This window comes from Orycteropus afer, unplaced genomic scaffold, assembly GCF_000298275.1.
Source record: "Orycteropus afer afer isolate SDZICR_OR568_19922 unplaced genomic scaffold, OryAfe1.0 scaffold00014, whole genome shotgun sequence".
Classification (NCBI taxonomy): domain Eukaryota; kingdom Metazoa; phylum Chordata; class Mammalia; order Tubulidentata; family Orycteropodidae; genus Orycteropus; species Orycteropus afer.
Window position 1 is genome coordinate 17,654,266 of NW_006921601.1, and position 22,158 is coordinate 17,676,423.

The following is a 22,158-nucleotide window of genomic DNA, read 5'->3' on the forward strand; positions in this document are numbered from 1 at the left end:
TGGTCTGGTTTTAACAAATTCCCTTAGTTTCTGCTTATCTGGAAATCTCCTTATTTCACCATCATATGTGAGGGACAATTTTGCCAAATATATAATTCTTGGTTGAACATTTTTCTCTTTCAGGGTTTTATATACACCATCCCATTGCCTTACTGCTTGCATGTTTTCTGCTGAGAAATCCGAGCTTATTCTTACTGGTTGTTCTTTGTAAGTAACACTTTGTTTTTCCTGTGCTTTCAGGCTTCTTTCTTTGTCTTTGGTTTTGATGAGTTTGATGATGCTATGTCTTGGTGATTTTCTTTTGGGGTCTATCCTGTTTGAGGTTCGTTGGACTTCCTGAATGGGTATATTCTCATCTTTCATCGTGTCAGGAAAGTTCTCCTCCAATAAATCTTGGGCAATTTTCTCAATAGCTTCATTTTTCTCTTCCTGTTCTGCAATTCCAATGACACGTAGGTTATTTCTTTTGATGGTATTCCAAATGAACCTTAGCCTTTCTTCATTTTTTTAAAAAAAAATCTTTTTTCTGATTACTTTCCAAAGAAGTATGCAAGTATCTGTTTGCAATCTCATTAATTCTGTCTTCCATTGCATCTATTCTACTCCTTTGTCCTTTCAATGTGTTATCTATTTCTGACAATTTAGTATTAATCTTCTGTATTCTAACTGTAGATTTAGAATCATTTCTAATTTTTCATTTATTTTGTCATTTTGTTCTTGTATTTTCTTCCAAGATTCATCTAGGGTTTTGTCTGTGTTTTCCTCGGTCTGTCTCTCAACCCTTTGAAGATACCTAAATATAATTTTTTTGAATTCCTTATCTGGGAGTTCCAATGCTGCTTTTTCCTCAGGGACGTGTTTTGGATCTGTATCCTGCTCCCTTGTTTCTACTACTTTATCCGGCTTCTTTTTGTGGACTGTGATAGTCTGTTGTCTCCAAGACGCCGTGGCATTGTTGTATTTAGATCCCTGTTAAAAGAAAAAGGGTAGAGAACGAGAATAATGAAGAAAAAATGGAAAAAACACAGAAGAAAAATAAGGAATGGGGTTAACCATGAAAAAGAAAAAAAAATTGCAACCAGGAACAGGGAAAAGAAAAAAAGCTGAAAACTAGAACCTGGGAGGGGAAGAATAAAGAATAATAATAAAAAGGACAAAAGTAATAATAATAATAGTAGTTTTAAAACAGACAAAAGCAATGAAACTAAAAACGGGAAAAAAATTAGGGCAGGGAGGGGCAAGGCACCCAGACACCGTTCCGAGCACACTGACTAGGATGGAATTCCTGCCGGCCCAAAGAGTGAGTGGGGGTGAGGAATGGCCACACCTCTGTTCACCAAGAGGGTGTGGAGTATAAGAGTAGTAAGGGGAATTTCGCACCTTTCCAGACGTTTGGGTCTGGAATACCCTTACAGTTCCCAGCAAGTGGAGCCTGTTCTTAAGTCTCTGGAATCTGGGAGGACGCTGTTGCTTTAAATATCCAAAATGGTCAAGCCACTTGTAAACATTCAAAATGGCTGCACCCTCCGGACAGACAAAAGTCCACAGCTCAGCCCGCTTTCCTCTTCACTGGTTCCCTTTTCATTCCCCAACTGCCAGAGCAGTCCTCCATGCCGTCCGTGGCTAGCAGGGCTGATTTTTAGGTTCTTAGGTCCTACCACCACTCGGCAATATCCAAGCTGTCTGTGCCGTCAGGATCGCTGCCAGATCGCAGCTTCGTATGTCTCCTTTTTTGGTGTTTTCATGCAAATTCTTCCGCTAGTTGGAGTTTAGTCTATATCTTTCCCTTCATGGCTCACAGTTCCAGGATTATCTTCTCTATGCGTGTTAATTGGTTCCTTTTTTCTTTGTTGAAGAGGGCCTGTGCAGTCTTTCTGCATATTTCGTCATCTTACCGGAACCCTTAAGGTTTATATTTGTGTTTTCAGTCTTCATTTTTATCTAGTAGTTTCTTTTAAATGGCTTTACTGTTGAGAAGTCCATTTCCTTATTGTACCTCCAACAATTGTGCCCTATATGTCCAAAGTTCTTTCCTACCGGCAACTGTTAATCATCACAATATACAATGTCAAGGTTTTGGACAGGATTCCATTTCTAGTGCTTAATAGGAAATTTATGGCCTCTAACATGAAACTTAGAACCTGCTTATATTCCTATCATAGGAATCTTTATTGTGCCTGACAATAAAGCCTCTCACTTTATTATCTAAAGTGATAGAATGTTCACTACATTACAAGGCTGGTCAATGGAATTAAGAAAGGCCTACTAGGGTGCAATGAATTACTTGGTATGTCTCTCCTAGCCATGGTTTTTGTGACTCCCACCAGATGACCGGGTGAGACTCTGCAAATGGGAGGTTGTTTGTTCCCCACCAAAAGGACTAGATAGCTTGTTAGTAATGTAAATAAGGTACAAGGCACCCTTGTGGGGATGGAACCATGGAAATATGTTATATGAAACTCTATTGTGGCGACTGATAAGTTTTGTCATTCCACTAGGCTTAAAATGAGCCCTCTCAGAGGCAGAAGGGGGGATGGGATCTCACTACCATAAAGACAGAGAAGAGCCTGTAGTGGAGCATGTTCTTTGACCCAAGATCCTTACACTAAGATGACTGCATGGCAGCAGAACCTAGAGACTGGCACAAGATAGACTGGCCCACAGAGAGAGAAAGTCGAGTATCTTTGGGCAGAAGGCTTGCTGACAGAATGGGGTGCATCAACTGCAGAGCTAAAAGAGCTCTGTAACAGTTGCCTGAGTGGGGCAGAGGCCAGGCCAAGGGACCAAGGGCCAAAGAGAAGCATGCCTATGGGCATGGCTGGGGGAGGCTGTCCTGATCAAAGAATAGTATCCTGAGCATTTATGAACCTGAACTGTGACCTGTTACTTCTCTAATAAACTCCATGATAACAAGTACTGTCTGTGAGCTGTGTGTGGCCCCTGCAATGAATTACATAACCCAACAGAGAAGCAGACAGTGCCCTGGGAGGGATGGCTGGTGTCAGAGTTAGTAAAAGGGCTGGAGGGTGGCGGTATGTCTGACCTCCATTCATAGGGATCAGCCTTGGGTTGATCTGCTGATGGTGATTTGGTCTCCCCTTGTAAAACGGGAGGTCAGAGTATGCCACCCCCATGCCCTTTTTGCATCTAGATAAAGAACAATTCAGAAAAGGTGGGTGAGAATGGTTGCACAACGTGAAGAATATAATCAATGGTCACTGAATTACACATGCAGATATTGTTGAATTGGTATATGTTCTGCTGTGTATATACTGTTGGTGTTAACAACAATAAGAATAAATAAACAAGACAGAAAGGTCTAGAAATGAAATGTTTGCTAAATTTAGCTTGTAAGATTCTGGATATATACGTGCACTATCCATATATTCGGGAGCTCTGGTAGCATAGTGCCTAAAGCACTTGACTGCTAACCAGAAGGCTGGTGGTTCAAACCCACCAGCCACTCCTCGAAAGGAAGATGGGGCAATCTACTTCTGTAGTGATACAGACTTGGAAACCCAAGGAGGGGTCCCTATGAGTCGGGTCCAACTCAACGGCACATAACAACAACAACATTATCCATAGATTCAGTTATGGTAGGTGTTCAAGAAATTTGGCTACATTTATCTGTAAGGATTATCACTGAGTTACATGAAATGAAGAAGAGTTAGTAGAGTTAAAATCTTCTTGTTTTTGTTAGAGTAGCTGGAAATCTCACCCAGGTACAAGAATATGCCAGTCTTACATTTTAAGCTAATCCAAAATCCACCTTTGGAAAGGACTTCTAGATTACCACTGGATCAAGTACACATTTAAGAACATAGATTAACAAATATTTCCTGTTGATTTTCTAGTGTATGTTATTCACAGACTGATTTTCCATGAATCTAATTCACCTGTGTTGTGTTATTACCAAGTGGAGAATGAAAATTGGTAGTACAATTTATGAACTGACGGAATAAATAGCATGTGGACAAGACCTCATCATATGAATTATTAACTGGTTTTCTGTAATTTGCACAAAATACAAGCGATTTTATTTTAGATATTAAAATACTTTCTCCTTTTCTGAATTTACCATAACTAATACTCTACTAACCTTTCAGCTGTCTACACTGAATATACAAAGTTATTGAGAAAGACGCAGCAAGAATTTCAAAACCAATGATCATGATCATCTCTGTCCCATCCTATTTGTGCCAGTATATAAAATGCTGTATTTCTCTAGTCCTGGGTTATGAATGTCTGACATATGGACAACTCCTACTGGCCCTTTAATACAGGGCTTCAAATAGATTCTGTTACAGCCCACAAAGTAGAACAGGAATAGACCTGAATCTTCACAATTTGGGTGATCATCACATTAAACAGAACAGGAAAAGATTACAGGCTGAAGCTCTGGAATGGGAGACTCAGAAGAGGCATAGTGAACCCTTTCAGGAGCCTAATGTGTAAGACTGGATTATTGGCAGGATTCTGGAAAGCCACACATATTTAAAGCAGCACAGGCTGACCAACATCTTTGAGCAGGGCAGCATGGCTTCAAAGCCCTGCTTTATTGTTATGTAAATTTACCCTCACTTTTAAACAACTAAACCAAGCTATACTCATAGGAAATTCTTCATCACAATTACCTTCACTTGTTGCACGTGCAGCTTTTAAATTACTAAAAAGGTTTTGAGCCTTTTCTTGCACTAAAGGAAAGTTGGGAGCTCTGGTAACGTAGTGCCTAAGGCACTTGACTGCTAACCAGAAGGCTGGCAGTTCAAACCCACCAAGCACTCCTCAGAAGGAAGGTTGGGCAATCTACTTCCGTAGTGATACCGCCTCAAAAACCCAAGGATGGGTTGCTATGAGCTGGGTCTGACTCACCGGCACATAACAACAACAACAAAGTAAGGCTAAAGAACCATATGCACCTGTTGCAACTTCGACTTAAAGACACATTTAGGAATGGATCTCATACCTAACCCAAGGACTGACTGTATGTGTATATGTGTATCATAAAATTCCACCAATAAATTGAGTTTTATCTTCCAATAAATTAAAAATAAACTTATTTTAACATAACTATTATTTTGATTCTAAATCTACTGATAGACTTTCTGATACAGCTATTCAAAAAATAATTTTTTATTACCTGGGATTGGGAGGGTATCCGGATGGGTATGCAGAGATCCCACTTGGCATACCTGGCATGTAGGAAGCTAAAAACAATTTTTAACAGTTTTTAATAACAGGCATCATCCTGAGTATGTAAACTGTCAAATAATATATACATCACTATCAAATCACAGCAAAATCTCACACAGTTAAAGAATCCAAATCTCAGTACCAAAACAAAACACTCCATCCATACTAGTTCTTTACTTCAAGCAGTAAATATTTTCAAATCTCATAATTCTCAGATCATTCAACATGAATTACAACACTTAAGATAATCCGAACAGGGAATAATTGCCAAGAGGTCAACCTAGTCAGCTCTAAAACCTCTCAAGGAGTCTTTAAGCTGATAGGAGACTGGTTCAATCTGGAATTTACAGGAAGGCAATTCTGCTCTCCTCTAGTCCAGTATCAACTTCTCAGAAAGTGGCATGTTTATTTAAAAAATCTTTTGATATTTCTTTTAAGATTATGTTGCCCAATAAGCACAACTGGTTTTTGTTGGCCTGATTGAGGACTTTAAAAGACTTCAGATTATTATTAGAAGTATGATACAAAACTTATATTCAGAGAGACTGGTTAAAAACAAAACAAGACAAAAACTTGGAAACACTGTAAATATTACACTAAGGAAAAAAAAAATCAAAATCCAGCAAACTTAAAAAGAAAAAAAAAAGGTTTTATATATTCTTTAAAGAATCACTAATGGCAATGGTACCAGGATGCTGATGAATACAGAGGAAGAAGGGAAGAAGTTAATCTTGGCCTTAACTGGAAATGATTTGTTCTGAGAATCAATTTTTCTTCAGTGAAACTTTTCTCACTAAATATAATGATGAATTAGCCCTTAAATCAATCAATAAATCTTTTACAGCCTACTTTGTGGCAGCCCCTGGGGATCTAATGGAAAAAAAAACAAAAAAACCCTGGCCTCCAGTTGGCTGAAGCCTAGTGCAGGAGATAAAGAAGCAAGCAACAACAGTAATACTATAGAGTGGTGAGTATTGTGACAGGGTAACTACAGAGTGCTGTATGGAGGATCAGCTTAATCTTAGGGATCAAGAGTGAACAAAAGTGATAGAAATGGTATATGAAGGTCTGAAGGCAAGAGAAGTAGAACTTTTAAGAAATAAAAGCATCACAGAAAGCAAGGGAGTAGGAGAGGTATACAGAGCTTACACCAAGAAGGGCCTTAAAAGCCTTTACCAGAGTTGGTGAGCATAAATGTGCAAACAACTGTGTCCACAGCCTTCTGGTTAGGATGAATATTAGAGATCCACAAGTAATTTTTTCTTAAGCATAAAAAAGCTATGATGATGTTCAACGGTATTTCAGAAATTAAAACCTCTCAAAATGTCACAATTTTTCTTCTCAAGTACAAAGGACATTCTAACATCTTTATGAAAAGCTGAGGCTACTATTAAGTGTTAGCAAAATACTTAGTCAATTATGACCCCTCCATGCAGGCTATTTACTCTTACACATATAAACCACCAACCCACTGTTACAAGCATTTTTCTCACAATTACAAACAATTTTCCTTTGCCATCCCAAATCACTAAGGTTCTGAAAACAAATTTCACCAAAGTCTTCAAATTTTAATTTGGTTGACAATAAATGTCATTTGGATCCAAGACTAGGAAGAAAGCAAATAATAGATAGGGGCAAGTAATTTTAGACCCAGAATAAAGTGGGATAATAACACATATAGTATATGGGGTTATTGTGATGATTAAATGTGAATGGATATGAAGTGTTTAGTGCTGACTTATAGGTGTCACTCAATAAATACTGACTATTGTTACTGGTCAAAAAATGAAGTTTGACCATAACAGCATTTTAATGTAACTTAAACTGTAAGCTCAGATTTTAAAGTAAGCTCAAAAGTCACATGAAATAATTTTTTTTTTCATTTTTTAAAACATTTTACTTGGGAAAAATTTTCAAACTTATAAAAAATTTTTAGTAGTAAAGAGCACTGCTATTCCCGTGACCCAGATTTACATAGTTTTTTCTTCTCTTTTGTTGTTGTTGTTAATATAAAGAGCCAAACACATACCAATTTAACAGTTTCTACATGTTCAATTTAGTGACAGTGATTAACGTTCTTCAAGTTGTGCTACCATTCTCACCCTCCTTTTCTGAGCTGTTCATCCCTCATTTAACATAAATTCACTTTCAAACTGTTGTCAATTTGATCCCATAGAGATCTTAAACGAGCACAATGCTCAAGGCAAACATTTTTTACCATTTAAGTTAAACTACTCTTTGGTTTCAGGAAGACTTTAGGGGATACTTTTGGTTTAAGGTTTAAACATTATCTCAGGTCAACAGTTTCAGAGGTTCGTCCACCCTCCATGGCTCTAGAAAGTCTAGAGTCCATGGGAATTTGAAACTCTGTTCTGCATTTTCTCCCCTTTGATCAGGATTCTTCTATGGAATCTTGGATCAAAACATTCAGTAATGGTAGCTGGGCACCATCCAGTTACTCTGGTCTCATGACAAAAGAGGCAGTTGTTCATGGAAGCAATTTCTCTCTTTCTTCCTCCAGGTGGCTCCAGGTGAATAGAGACTTGTGCTTTGGAAAGCTGCTTGTGAGCTTTTAAGACCCCTGACACTACTCATATGAAATAGGAGGAAGAATAGAAGCATTAAACATGTTATGATACTAATTAACTGGGATGGTCCATGAAACGATGACCCTAACACTTCAAACCAAGGAACCAAGGCGTTTGGCTGTACATACGCAGCCTCAGCAGTTATTCATTTTTTGGTTGTAAATACATCACATAACTTTTGCCAATTCAACTTTTCGCAGGTGTACACCTTATTTTATTGATAGCAAAAAAATCACGTAATTTTACTGTAAGCTCAAAAACCATCCTAAAAGAAGATATTAAAATTGTTTTGAGTAATGATAATAGAAATCTCTAATTTGTCAACTTTGAAGATAAAATATTTCTGGTATTTTCCTTGTTGGGAGGAGGAGGAAATGAAATTCAGACCTTTAAGACTTTACAGTCACACCTAACAATAATATATACTGTCTAGAGCTCTGGTAGCATAGTGCCTAAGGCACTTGACTGCTAACCAGAAGGCTGGCGGTTCAAACCCACCAGCCACTCCTCGGAAGGAAGATGGGGTAATCTACTTCTGTAGTGATACTGCCTCGGAAACCCAAGGAGGGGTCGCTATGAGTCGGGTTCGACTTGACAGTAATAACAACAGCAACAACACATGTATAAAACTGATTACCACTAGAATGAGCAACAAAGTGGCCTCTTTTAGTAATTTACTTAAATTAGCTCTAGAATGTTTAATGTGACTTACAGTAAGCAAGTGTAAAACTGGACTGCAATAGTGACTGTAGTGTAGATATTCTCTAGAATGCTGCACTTCCGGTATCAAAATAAAACTGGAAAATTTGTTTTTAAAACGTTGCTTAGGAGACTATCTAAATTTGTGAAAAGATTACCTTTATCCTAAGTGGTCACTGACTATATTATTTGACCAAGTAAGCAGTGAATGATAAAACTAGAGAATACCTGATACAGGCAGTTCCTAAATCTGTCTTTAAGTCAAATTTGTAAGTAAGTCAAACAGGTATGACTCATACCTAAAATCAGCAAGTCAAATGTTTGTCTTAGTATATAACGTACCTTTCTATACATAAAAAACATTCAAGAAACACTTCTAGATACACTAAAACATATTTAATAATAAAATATTTGGATGTCCATTGCAAAGTAACACCAGTTTCTTATTAAAAACAATGCATGTAGCTCTAATTTTAATATAATAGGCTTTATGTGGACTGGTCATTAACCATGGGGTTGCGGGAAGCCAGACATTTATAACCTGGGGACTTCCAAAATTTATATGATAAAGAATCTTCAATTTTAGGTTCTAGAGATAACAGAAGAAGCTCTCGTGGCACAATGCCTAAGGCATTTTGACTGCTAACCAGAAGGTTGGCAGTTCAAAGCCACAAGCTGTTCCATGGAAGGAAGATGGGGCAATCTACTTCCACAAAGATTTGCCACCTCAGAAACCCAATGGGGGTCGACTCAATGGCAGTGAGTTTGGTTTGGTTTGAGAGACAACAGAATTATAAAAGATGAAAACAAATTTTTTGCCCAAAAGAATCTCCAGAATCTTTATTAGAAGGGCTGCTAAATCCTTAAACCATGCTTATTCTGGGATGGTAAGAAGAGGAAAATGGGATCAAAATATCCTTTCTTTTAGAATGCTATTTCAGCTGAGTCAAGATGTTCCTAAAGATAGGGTGGATTTAAAAGAAATAGGATAATTTCAGTAGAAGAAAAATAGGATAATTTCAGTAGAAGAAAAATGATAGCTCACATACTTTGGCTTATGAGACAAATTTGATTAATTATAACCATAAACAAAATGTACCATAAAAATATGCAACTCAAACCAAAATGAATTCAATACAGATACAGTAATGTCAAAAAAAGTAAGTACAACCAATTCTCGGTTACTTAAGGTGATGTTAAAGTATCAGAATTATTTTAAATTACAGATAACATGTATCAGTTAGGGGAGAAATGGTACTGTCTCCATGCCCCTGTCCCTCCACTCAAGAAAAAAAATCCTGAATTGGCTGTACTAAGGAGAAGAAAGCTTGAGAGCTAGATATTCAGTTGTGTATACTCAGAATAGCTGACTTTTTAACTGATTCTTATCTACAACAATGATCATGAAGAGGCAAAGAGAAAGGAGAGACAAGGCTACCTTTCCAGTTATATATGCCTCCAACCCAATCAAGTAAGGCTATTTCCGGGCATGTAAAAAAATTTTTTTTAATTCTAGCATTCTAGCATTCTTTCTCCTCCATTTTGGATTCAGCACACGCAACTTAGATTTCTACCCACAAATGGAATCCCAAATGCCAGTCTTTGGCAGGGGTCTGTACATGCAGAAGTGGGGTCTCAGAATACTTCCCCAAAGTCCACTAACTTGACAAGCTAAAAAGCAAAGTAGAGGCATTAAAAAAAAATTTTTTTAACAGTTTTTTGATTTATTTATACTCGTTTTAAAATCAATTATCAACTCTACTCACTATTTGGTGGCCCTGTTGCCTGGTATGGTGGATAGGATGCTGAAACAGTAGGACGGGAGAAGACTGGAGGTTCATCTCCGAACACCACAATCATGACCTGAATAAGCCCCAACAAGTCTGACTGTGGCTAAAAAGGAAAACAAATGCAAGTCAACTATTGATTTGCTTTTATACAAAAATGAAAAGTTTGGCCATTTCTCATCAGTTTTCAGCTCTGCTCAATAATTTTCTTTGTGGGCTCCCGATTATGAAAATTCTCTTTATTTATCTTAATAAGTTAGGAGTTTTATTAAACTGTTACTTGAAATAAAGCTGTTGTTTCATGTATATAAAAACAGAACTAGCCAAAGCTGTATATTGCAAAATTCAAGTAATATTCTTTTTCATTTGATTTCATACAACTAATCGAAAGTTATTTTATTACAAATGGACAAATTAAGTATACTGTACAAATTCAGGAATAGATGTAAGCAGCAGCAGTAATATTGTTTAAGGTCTTTAGTATGTAACAACGGTACTCCAGAAATATGTTAATAAAGATATTATGAATTCTGGACATTAAGCTTAGAAATACAAATACTAGGTTGCTGTCCAAGAAATGCAAATTGTTAAAAGAGCTTTCCTTCCAATACCTTAGTTTAAAAGAAAGTATCTGCTTTTCCATAGAGATTGCTTAATCTTCTATTTCAAGTATCTATTGACCACTAATTTAAGACAAATTATGCTAGGTGAAGTTGTTCAAATGACTTATTTGATGGTTTCATTTTCCCTCTTTAACATATTTATGTTATCTCAAATGCTTCTTCATTAATTCATCCCATCCTGGCAGATTACTCAATCATTTTGATCAGCCAAACATCTTTATAACATGATTTGCTGACAAATCCTTACCTTCTGTAATGGCCTAACTTTTCTTCTGTTTGAAGAGTTTACTAGCAGCTTTCACCTTTCCAAAACACCCAAATATCTTGTTTGTTGAATTCTGGCTCAACATAAGACAATGATAAATGACATTTCTGAAAGCTCCCTGATTCCCTTTGTTGCAATACCCTTCTCATATCAGTCTGTGAATTCATATGCTGAATAGGGGGTAAGCATGTGTAGGACCTGGGAAGGACCCAGAGATGTGTGTTAGGGTAGTAGCTGATTGGGGGGATGACCACTGAGACCACATACTTTTACCTCTCTTTAATTTTTAGAACATTGAAAAACTCTCAAACTAAATCAGAACCTCATGCATTCTTTTTTTGTGTGTGAGAAAAAAATCACATACAATTCACCTTTTTAAAGTGTACAGTTCAATGTTTTTATATTCACAAAGTTCTGCACTTATCATTACCCTAAATAGAAACCTATACCCATTAGCAGTCTCTATCCATTCTTTCCTACCTGCTGGCCCTTGACAACCACTAATCTACTTTCTGTTTCTATGCATTTGCCTATTCTGGTCATTTCATACAAATAAAATCATATAATATAAGAATTTTTATGTCTGCCTTCTTTCACTTAACATAATATTTTCAAGGTTCACCTATGTTGTAGCATGCATCAGTGCTTTATTCATGCATTCTTATAATCACAGTTTTGTCAGGACAAGTTCTACTTGAATTCTTTATACTATTCCTTCATACTAAATTCTTTAAAGGAAAGATATTTAATCAACTCTTTAATATCTACTCCTAGGCCTACTGGGAGCTCTGGTAGCATAGTGGCTAAGGCACTTGACTGCTAACCAGAAGGCTGGCGGTTCAAACCCATCAGCCACTCCTCAGAAGGAAGATGGGGCAATCTACTTCCGTAGTGATACTGCCTCAGAAACCCAGGGAAGGGGTCGCTGTGAGTTGGGTTCGACCCAACGGCACTTAACAACAACAACAACAACAGCTATTATAAATCGTAGGTCATGAATTCAAAGTAATTAAAATATGACTTGGTGATTAAGTTGGTGGTTTTGGTGGTGCTAGTTGCCGTAGTAGTTAAGGTTGTGTGTCAACTTGGCTGGGCCTGGTTTTGAGTTGCTGGGCAGCTGGATGTAGTTACTCCCCATGGTGAGATTAAATTCCCTGGTGGAATCTACTGGAACAACTGAGTAGCTGCCTTAGGAATGTAGTCTGCTTCAGTACATAAGGAGAAGTGTTGAGAAAGGTCTCAGCAGCTTGGCATGTCTGAATCCTTCATGTAGCCGGGTCACTGCAGGCTGCCATGTTGTCTGCCCATCTTAGGACTGTTAATGGACTTGAAATCAGTGGCCTGCCATGTGGTTTGATAATCCTGAGTCTGTGCCATTTTACTTGACCTTGGGTTTGCCAGTCTCAGCAGTTAGCAGGTGCCTGAGTAAAGAGACATCTCTGGCTCCAGTGGGCCAGGAGCAAGAGGCAGAGCTGAAGCCCAAGGTCAAGGGGCTTTCACCCAGCCCCTAGAGCTGACACTTTGAACTCTAGACTTCTAGCCTCCAAAACTGTAAGAACTTCTGTTTGTTAAAGTCATCCATCTGTGTTATTTTCTGTTAGAGCGGCACTAGAGAACCAAAACAGTTGCCATCAAGGCAACTCCAACTCATGGTGACTCCAAGTGCACAGAGCAGAACTGTAATCCTTAGGATTTCCAAGGCTGTGACCTTTTGGAAGCAGATCACTAGGCCTTACTTCCAAGGTGCCTCTTGGTGGGTTTGACTCACCAATCTTTTGGTTAGTGGTGGTGGTGGTGATAGTTGCCACTGAGTTAACCCTGACTCATAGTGATCCCATATGTGCAGAAGGTTTACAAGGCTGCGACACTGCAGAAGCAGGCTGTCAGGTTCTGTCTACTGAAATGCTACTTGATGGGTTCAAACTACCAACCCTTTTGCCAGTAGTCCAGGGCTTAACATTTGTACTACCCAGAAAGCCGTAGATTAAGTTGGTACAGGATATGAAAAAAGTAGTATTGCAGCAGTTTATCTGAGCTCAAATATCCAAGGGTTGACTGAAACATAATTATCCTTTATAGAATTGTTTTCCCATTTAAAACTCTGAAAACTTAAAGAGCAGAATTCCTCTCCTTTATCCCTTTTTCACTTATTTTTTCAACAAGCAATAACAAGGAAGCATTTTACACTGTAAGCAGTATTTAACAGATGTTCAGGATCAGAATAAGCAATTAATTAATTAATATGTATCTATGTATCTATCTATCTATCAAGATAAATAGCAGGAGCCAAAGCATCCTGTGTCATGCTACATTAGTGTACTAGCGTCCTAAGTGACTTCCAGTTTTACTTATCTATTATGACTGAGACGGTTGTCTACAAAAGTTCATGCTCCCCCTCCATAGTACAGAGTAGATCCAGCCTTCCTTGCAACTAGTTCTTCCTAATGGAAAATAAATAGAAGTGATGAGTTTAACTTCCAGCCCAAATAGGTAAGAAGAGGTGTTCCTTTTCCACTCTCTCTTTCCCCATCTTTCTTAATGCAGAGGACTCTGAAGTCCTGGGTAGCATGGAAAATTGGAAAGAGCCTTGGTCTCTGAAGCACCAAGTAGAGGAATGCTGTCTGCCAATGAGGAACACTCATGTGGGGCTATTATAGGGCAAGAAATAAATTTCTATAGTGTTACGTTTCTAACGTGTTGAAATTTTTTTAAGATTAGCTGCCATTACCCTAAGATGTTTATCCAGTACACTTTAGTCAGTGTGCCTTAATAATCACTGCTTTAATAAGCTGCTCTTGTTTAAAAAAAAAAAAAAACCTAAAATGACTATGCCTATTCAAGAACACAGTCAAGACATTCAAGATCCTCTATGGTATAACCTCATCTACCATACCAAACTTAAGTCACCATTATTTTTTCTGTTGTTGGATTTTTTTTAATATGTTATACCTTATAGAAATGTATTAAAAATATGTACATTTTAAAGAGTAACAATAAAGAATACACCTGTGTATTCATCGCCTTAGCTAAGAAACAGAATACTGTAGTAATTCAGAAGTTACTCATATTTTCCTCGCTGGCCACATCTTCCTCTATCTACTCCAGAAGTAACAACTTCTCGGATTTAGTTGATATTCATTCTTTTGTTTTACTTTAAGCATGTTACCTATGATTTCCTAAACAGTATAATGTTTAGTTTTGTCTGTTGCTGAACTTTAAATAAATTATTCTTTTTTGACACATTTCTGATGTTTAGCATTATGTTTTTAAAATTCATTCTTATTACATTTAGGTATAGTTAATGCTATATTTAGTGTTAATGCTACATATAGTGTTCAGGATCCTGTAAGCCCTAGTGGCACACTGGATAAGGATTCAACTGCTAACTCAAAGGTCGGTGGTTCAAACCCAGCAGCTGCTCCATGGGAGAAAGACTTGGCAGCCTGCTTCTGTAAGATTCACAGTCTTGGAAACTTTATATGGCAGTTCTATTCTGTCCTACAAGGTCACTGTAAGTCAGAATTGACTAAATGGCAATGGGATTTATATGATGTTCACAATCATTTCTGTGTCTGTACCTGGTAACTAGGTCACCTAGTTGCAGGGTCTGCTTCTATTTTTTTTCTTTCCTCTTAGTCCTCTCTCTTCGTATACTTGAAAGTCAGTCATCAGCCCTTATCTGTACTTATCTACACTGGAATCCTTCTCTAGTGTCAATAAAAAGCAGATGATAGTGATCAAAATATATTAAACCAATTCCTTCGACACTATTATACTTACATGTTTCCATTCGTGTAGATAAGGAAGATATATTTTCCCATTTGCATCAACATGCTTTCCTGTTTTAATAGTCATTGAACTAGTTGGCTTAACAAAACAGATAGGAGGGTTATATGGATATGTGTCCAGCAGCCACAGGCATATTGGAATGTTGTATGTATTACCTGAAAAAGAGAAACTTCACTTATTCTATTTTTATTATTTTTCAATAACCATAAGAAACGGCTATACCTAAGTAAAACTTTTTTTAAAAGATATCACAGCAAATATTTTAGGGCATTACATTCTTCTGTTTTAAAGTTCTGCTTAAGATCAATTTCTCAAATTTTCACATTGTATAAGCTATTAGTAAGATGAAAGAGCTAATACATCCCAAAGATCTATTGGATCAAAGGTTATGACAGAATTAATAAATTAAACATAAATCATATCAGAATTGGGCATTTTTACAATGCTTATTCAAACAACTATTTGAATTGTCTAACAATGCTGAGATATATTTTTCCATTAAAACAGTTTCACTATATACAAAGTTGTACACATAAATTTCATAAAGACGTAAGACAGTTGTAGGGTTTTGGATTTATTTTCTTTATCAAAATTACTTCTAAAACGGAAAGAAGGCAGGAATCTACCAATAGAATATAGCTTAATATATAAAATAAGTTATTCCTATTACCGAGAATTCTTAGCTTTGTGAAAATGAAGAATTTCCCAAAATTACTTAGACTTTGGAACAATACAATATGAGGAATGGTCAAGGGAAATGAAGCTCAGTTTAGATAAAATTAGGAGTATAAATAATAAATGTTTTTAATTATGTCTTCCACAGTTTCCTGGCCCCACCACACACCCACACACACATACACACAAACCTATTTCCCTTACTAGAGGTTATTTCCTGATGGCAAAAGCAAGATCAATAATCTTGAACTTTACTCAGTCCATCCTAACTTATTATAGGTTTTATATGATGCTGATACTCTAGTGTTTTTCCCTCTCCCTAGAATGTCTATTCTGTTATGACATTCTAACTCACCCTTTAATATCAACTGTCTGTGATCTTCCCATGTGGCATTTTTCTCCTCTGTAATTTATCACTCTAAACCACCTTGGAAACACGAGTAGTGGTCACTATGAGTTAAATCAACTCAAAAGCAATGAGTTTGGTTGTATTAGTTATAAAGGAGGTCTGGTGGGGTAGTGGTTAAGGTATTTGACTGCTAACCAAAAGGTCAGTAGTTCAAACCCACCAGCCACTCTGCAGAAGAAAGATGAGGCAGTCTGCTTCCATAAAGATTTACAGCCTCAGAAACCCTATGGAGGGTCACTAGAGCTGGAAACAACTCAATGGCAACAAGGTTGTTTTGGGGGGGTTTACAATAGTTGTAAAATATATCTATTTTTTCCACTGTATCCCTTCTAGAGTGAGCTATTCCTGAGAAGGTACATCCTTATTTATCTTTGGATCTAGAGCTTCTATTACTATGCCTCATGCATAGTAGGTACTATGTAAAATCAGTAGGTAAGAAGTTATAGGAAAACAGGTCTTAGCTAGTCACAGGAAAAATTATCTAACAAACAGAACTGTCTATCATGAAGCTGGATGTTGGTTTATCACTGTTAAGTATTCCAGCAGAGGGTGGCTGACTGGCTAACAAAGAGGTTATTCATTCTTGTTATCATCAACACAACAACCATAAATAGTAGCTACTTTTTGTTGTCTGCTTAATACATGCGAGTTAGTTATTATTACCCAAACATTATAGTTGCTTATGGTCACAAAACTATTAGAATAGACAGTAAGAACTCAAAGCTAACTGTTTTGCTTTTTAAGCCTGTATCTTAGCCTCTGTACTATACAGCTTCCCACTAGTCAGAAAAGTGGGACTTATCTACATTGGACTTACTGTACTTATTATTATCATATTCTTGTATTTTAGATTTCCCAGACCTTTATTCTCACTCATTGTCCTAACAATCCCAATACCAAACCACAGTATTGAAAAAAGTTTTCACTCAAAAGAACAATTTTAATACCAACATTTTTTATATCACACAAGTTTTCCATCCACAATTAACTCATTATTTAGGACACATAATCTGTCTGAGTGGGGTGGGAGACTGAACTAGAATTCCCTTTCTAGTTCTCAGATTCTCTGACTCTTCTAGTACACTTAGGCATTTATTTGTTGATACATCGTGGAAAGGAAGTGGGGGAAAAGCTGAAAATGTTAACTGCTGCTATCAAATGAAGATCAATTAGAAGTTGAAAATCTCTGCATCATCATGAAAGCCATAAGAAAGTAGGTTTAATTTTATTTTAAATTTCTTTGGCAAAATATTATCGTGTAAAGCAATACATTCACACTGGAAACATAAATGACAAAAGATATTTATTTACCTCTATAAGGCACAGGAATTGTTCCAGTGAGGTTCATTAGCTCCCTTGAACTGCCATCATTGAAAACTGAAAGGAAAGAATGATTTAATTGTAAGTATTTTCATGGATAATCCCTTATAAATTAATCTTTCAAAAATACTGGTTAAATTCATTATTTTCCTTGAAAGGAACTACCTTGTTAATGTAACATTCATTTTGTCCAGTTACAAAATGGTTTCTGTTGATTTACTCATTGGAATCAGCTTTTGAATGAGCACAGGAAGGAAGCTTTAAGTTACATGGAAAAATGGATGTGAAAACGAACTTCCAGGTGACTATGAGCTCTGGGTCCCCAGTTAATATGAGGACAAAACTATGTAAAAATCCCTATGAAATGATACCATACTAACATTTATTACTATCATATTATTGTATTTTAGGCTTCCCAGACCTTTATTCCTCACTCATTGTCCTATCAATCTCAATACAATACCAAACCACTGTACTGAAAAAAGTTTTCAGTCAAATGGAAACAATTTTAATATCAACATTTTTTATATCACCCAAGTTTTCCATCTACAAATGACTGATTATTTAGGGCATATAATCTGTATTGGGAGCTCTGGTAACATAGTGCCTAAGGCATTTGACTGCTAACCAGAGGGCTGGCGGTTCAAACCCACCAGCCACTCCTCAGAAGAAAGATAGGGCAATCTACTTCCATAGTGACACTGCCTCGAAAACCCAAGGAGGGGTCGCTATGAGTCAGGTCCAACTCGACGGCACATTACAACAACAACAACAACAATCTGTATTACATGAACTGCTATTATATCTAACAATGACAGCGTGAATACTGTACCACACAGGGAAAAAATTGTAATGGGCAGCACAAGAACTTACAGCTCCACTGTTGGTTTCCATTCTCCTAGCTACTGTTAGGACCTCTGGTAGCATAGTGCCTAAGGCACTTGACTGCTAATCAGAAGGCCAGCTGTTTAAACCCACCAGCCACTCCTCGAAAGGAAGGTTGGGCAATCTACTTCCCTAGTGGTACTGCCTCGGCAACCCAAGGAAGGGTTGCTATGAGTTGGGGCTGACTCAGTGGCACATAATATAACAATAACAAGCTACTGCTGGTAATTATAAACTGTGTTGTAATGTATTCTGATTACGTGTTTTAAGAAATATTTTATTTGAATTTGCAGCTTTGTTCACCATAAAAGCAGATTTTGATAATAATGGTTTAGACTTGGTAGAGTTCTACAAAGCTATGCAAGACTTGTTTAAAATGAGAGAGTCCATCAGTTTTGATCAACACAGTTATTCTTTTAGGATGTAGTAAAACTATATATTTACAGTAAAGTTCTAGCTCCAGTCACTTTTTTCTCCCTTGAAGTAATTTTCTCAATTACATTTGGAAATAAGAGTTTTTAAAAATAATTCTAAATACAATACTACAGTAGAACATTTTATTCTACCTTAACAATGTGGACAGGCTTAAGGTAGGTTTAAATGAGGGGGTACTGTGAACTAGGTTTGGGAGAAAACTTCTGTTTCATGTTTTTGCTGTTCAGGAAGTACAGGGTTGATAGTCCCTCCATTGCCTCCTTTCTCTTTTCATCAGGATCCAAAGGTTTTCAAAGCCTTAAGAGTTGGTAGCTCTGGTAAGGTGAGGCATTTGACTGCTAACCAGAAGGCTGGCAGTTCAAGCCCACCAGCCACTCCTTGGAAGGAAGAGGGGGCAATCTACTTCCGTAGTGATACTGCCTTGGAAACCCAAGGAGGGGTCACTATGAGTCGGGTCCGACTCGACGGCACATAACAACAACAACAAGAGTTGGTAGAACTAACAAATCTGTCCTGGACGAAGTGCAGCTGAATGCTCCTTGGAGTTGAGAATGGCCAGACTTCGTCTCACCTACTTTGGTCATGCTGTCAGAAGGAACCATTCCCTGGAGAACGACAGCACGCTCAAGAAAGTAGAGGGTCAACAAAAAAGGGGAAGGCCCTCAATGAGATGGATTGACACAGTGGCTGCAAAAATGGGCTCTGGTATAGCAAGTATTGTAAGGCTGGCACAGGATCGGGCAGTGTTTTGTTCTATTGTACATAGGGTCGCTACAAGTCGAAGCTGACTTGATGGTACCTAACAACAACAAGAGCGGGTGGAGTTTAGAGTGCTAGTCTAAAGGAACTTTAAATTCAGTCCTTTGTCCTCAGGGTCAATCATAATGGATATGAGGCAGCCTGGGTTTTCCCTTAGTCCTAGCACATTACGTATTTTCAAAGAGAGAGGATTAGAGAGATTTATGTTAGGATCAGTGTGGTCAGAAAAGATCATTTTTTAAAAAAATCAACTTTAGGCAGGATTATTTCTCACTTAAATCTCAACTTCATTTTGTCTCAAATAAAAAGCAGAAACAAATTGCCAGCTATCTACTGTTAGATATGGTCCTTAATTGGACCATACTAGGAAATGTTTTCCTCATCTATAAAATGAAAAGGATAGTCCAGAGCTTAGTTTCACAAAATGTGTTGCTGAGATTACAGAGAGACAGATGCTCTAGGGAGTAAAAAGGGAAGTAGAAAGTCAATAACTTTAGGATATATATAATATACTCTCTTCTCAGTGGTGTACAACACACTAGCATATTAAAGCTCAGAGAAATCTTGTTGCAAAGAAACTTATTTAATTTTATTTAATTTAGAATTACTCAAACTTAATCACAAAACTTTCCTTGACCAACTACTACCATTCTTCAAAACTAGGGATCTATGCATGTATTTTGGGAAAGCGGGACTAAATTACCTTTAATATCCCCTCTATGTCTAAATTTGCTTGATTTTGTGTTAGAGTACTTTTAAAAACTTAAGAATTAAACAAATATAAGATGCTATTATTAGACATTATAATTTCTTACTCCCTAAACCTTTTTTTAAGATTTAAGTTTTGCCTTACAATTTTAAAACCAACAAATTTAAAAAGAAAATGGGAAACTCACAACCATTATCAGAAAGAGTAAGCTCAAAGTACAGTAAATGACATTTTTATTACATAAACTCACCATATGAATCCAATACAGGTTTGAGATCTTTGTATAGAGTAATAACATTGACAGTTTCACGTACAGTTAGGTCTCTGTATTTGTACTGAAAAGCAAAATCACATAAGAACTCAGCTTAAAATCAATGCACATATTTTACTGTCAGGTTAATTTCTTAAAATATTTTTTCCATAGCACTTTACTTCATAGCACAAAAGTACAATGGTTCTCACTAATCATTAACATTATTTTAGGCCCAAAAGAACCTCAGTAGCTTTCTCTCCTGCCACCTACTGGAATTCTATATTGAAGTTATTTATCTCCATTGGGTCTTCCACAAAACCAAACTTTAATCATTCTCAGACTTTGTTTCTCCCTCTTCTTAAAGAATACTCTTCCAGACTTCCCTTTAGCCTCTTAAGATCTCCCCCTTTCATCCAAACCCCAGCAATTACTGTCCATACCAATTATGTTCCAATTTATCATTTGCAGCTTATAGTTTCACATCCCTACCTTGTACCACTCTACTTCAAGAAAACTAATAACCTAGTTTATACAATCTGGCAGGCCATTAGATCAAGAGATCGGGATGTGACTACAACACACTGAGGAACTTCATGAGCTGATAAGCTCCATCCACCCACAGAAGTTTTCAATCAGATTTTAGTGCTCCTCTTTTAGAAACACCTTCACTTGTCTGTCAATGTGTCATACAGTTATGGCTTTTGTGTTGCTGTGATGCTGGAAGCTATCCCATCAGTATTTCAAATACCAACAGGGTCACCCATGGTGGACAGGTTTCAGAAGAGCTTCCAGACTAAGACAGAATGGGAAGGAGGACCTGGTGATCTACTTCTGAAAAACCTGGCCAGTGAAAACCTTGTCTTGGCAGTGGAAAACTGTCCGATACAGTGCTGAAAGATGAACCCCCTCAGGCTAGAAGGCACACAAAATACTACTGGAAAAAAGCTGCCTCCTCCAAGCAGAGTTAACTTTAATGACGTGGATGGAGTAAAGCTTTTGAGACCTCCGTATGTTGATGGGGCATGACAAAATAACAAGAAATACCTGCAAACATTCAATAATAATCAGGACATGGAATGTACAAAGTATGAATTTAGGAAATTGGAAGGTATCAAAATCAAATGGAATACTTAAAAGACAGACGTCCTAGGCATTAGTGAGCTTAAATAGACTGGTATTGGCCATTCTAAATCAGACAATCATATGGTCTACTATGCCAGGAATGACAAATTTAAGAGAAACAGTGTCACATTCATTGTCGAAAAGAGCATTTCAAGATTCATCCTGAAATACAACATTGTCAGCAATAGGATAATATCCATAAGCCTACAAGACCAGTTAATACGAGTGTTATTCAAATTTATGCACCAACCCTAATGCCAAAGATGAAGAAACTGAAGAAATTTATCAACTTTTGCAGTCTGAAATTGATCAAATATGCAATCAAAATGCATTGCTAATTATAGGTGATTGGAATGCGAAAGTTGGAAACAAAGAGGATCAATAATTGGAATATATGATTCTGGTGATACAAACAAAGCCAGAGATCATGATACAATTTTTCAAGACTTATTTATTGGAAATGTCTTTTTTCAACAACATAAATGGTGACTATATACATGGACCTTGCCAGATGGAATACACAGAAATCAAATGAAATACATCTGTGGAAAGAGACAACAGAGAAACTCAGTATCGTCAATCAGGATAAGGCCTAGGCCTAACTGCAGAACAGACCATCAATCGCTCATATGCAAGTGCAAGCTGAA

General features: G+C 37.2%; 1 protein-coding gene across 1 annotated transcript in view; it reads right to left on the reverse strand.

Annotated features, from left to right (window-relative positions):
* TSG101 (tumor susceptibility 101) overlaps nucleotides 1-22,158 on the reverse strand; it is an 87,502-nt gene that overhangs the window by 45,454 nt on the left and 19,890 nt on the right. Inside the window, exons 3-7 of the mRNA XM_042782790.1 lie at nucleotides 20,387-20,471; nucleotides 17,340-17,405; nucleotides 14,936-15,099; nucleotides 10,247-10,373; nucleotides 5,141-5,207 (exon numbers count right to left, since the gene is read on the reverse strand). Coding sequence (XP_042638724.1) covers nucleotides 5,141-5,207; nucleotides 10,247-10,373; nucleotides 14,936-15,099; nucleotides 17,340-17,405; nucleotides 20,387-20,471 — 509 coding nt within the window. The remainder of the gene's footprint in view (nucleotides 1-5,140; nucleotides 5,208-10,246; nucleotides 10,374-14,935; nucleotides 15,100-17,339; nucleotides 17,406-20,386; nucleotides 20,472-22,158) is intronic.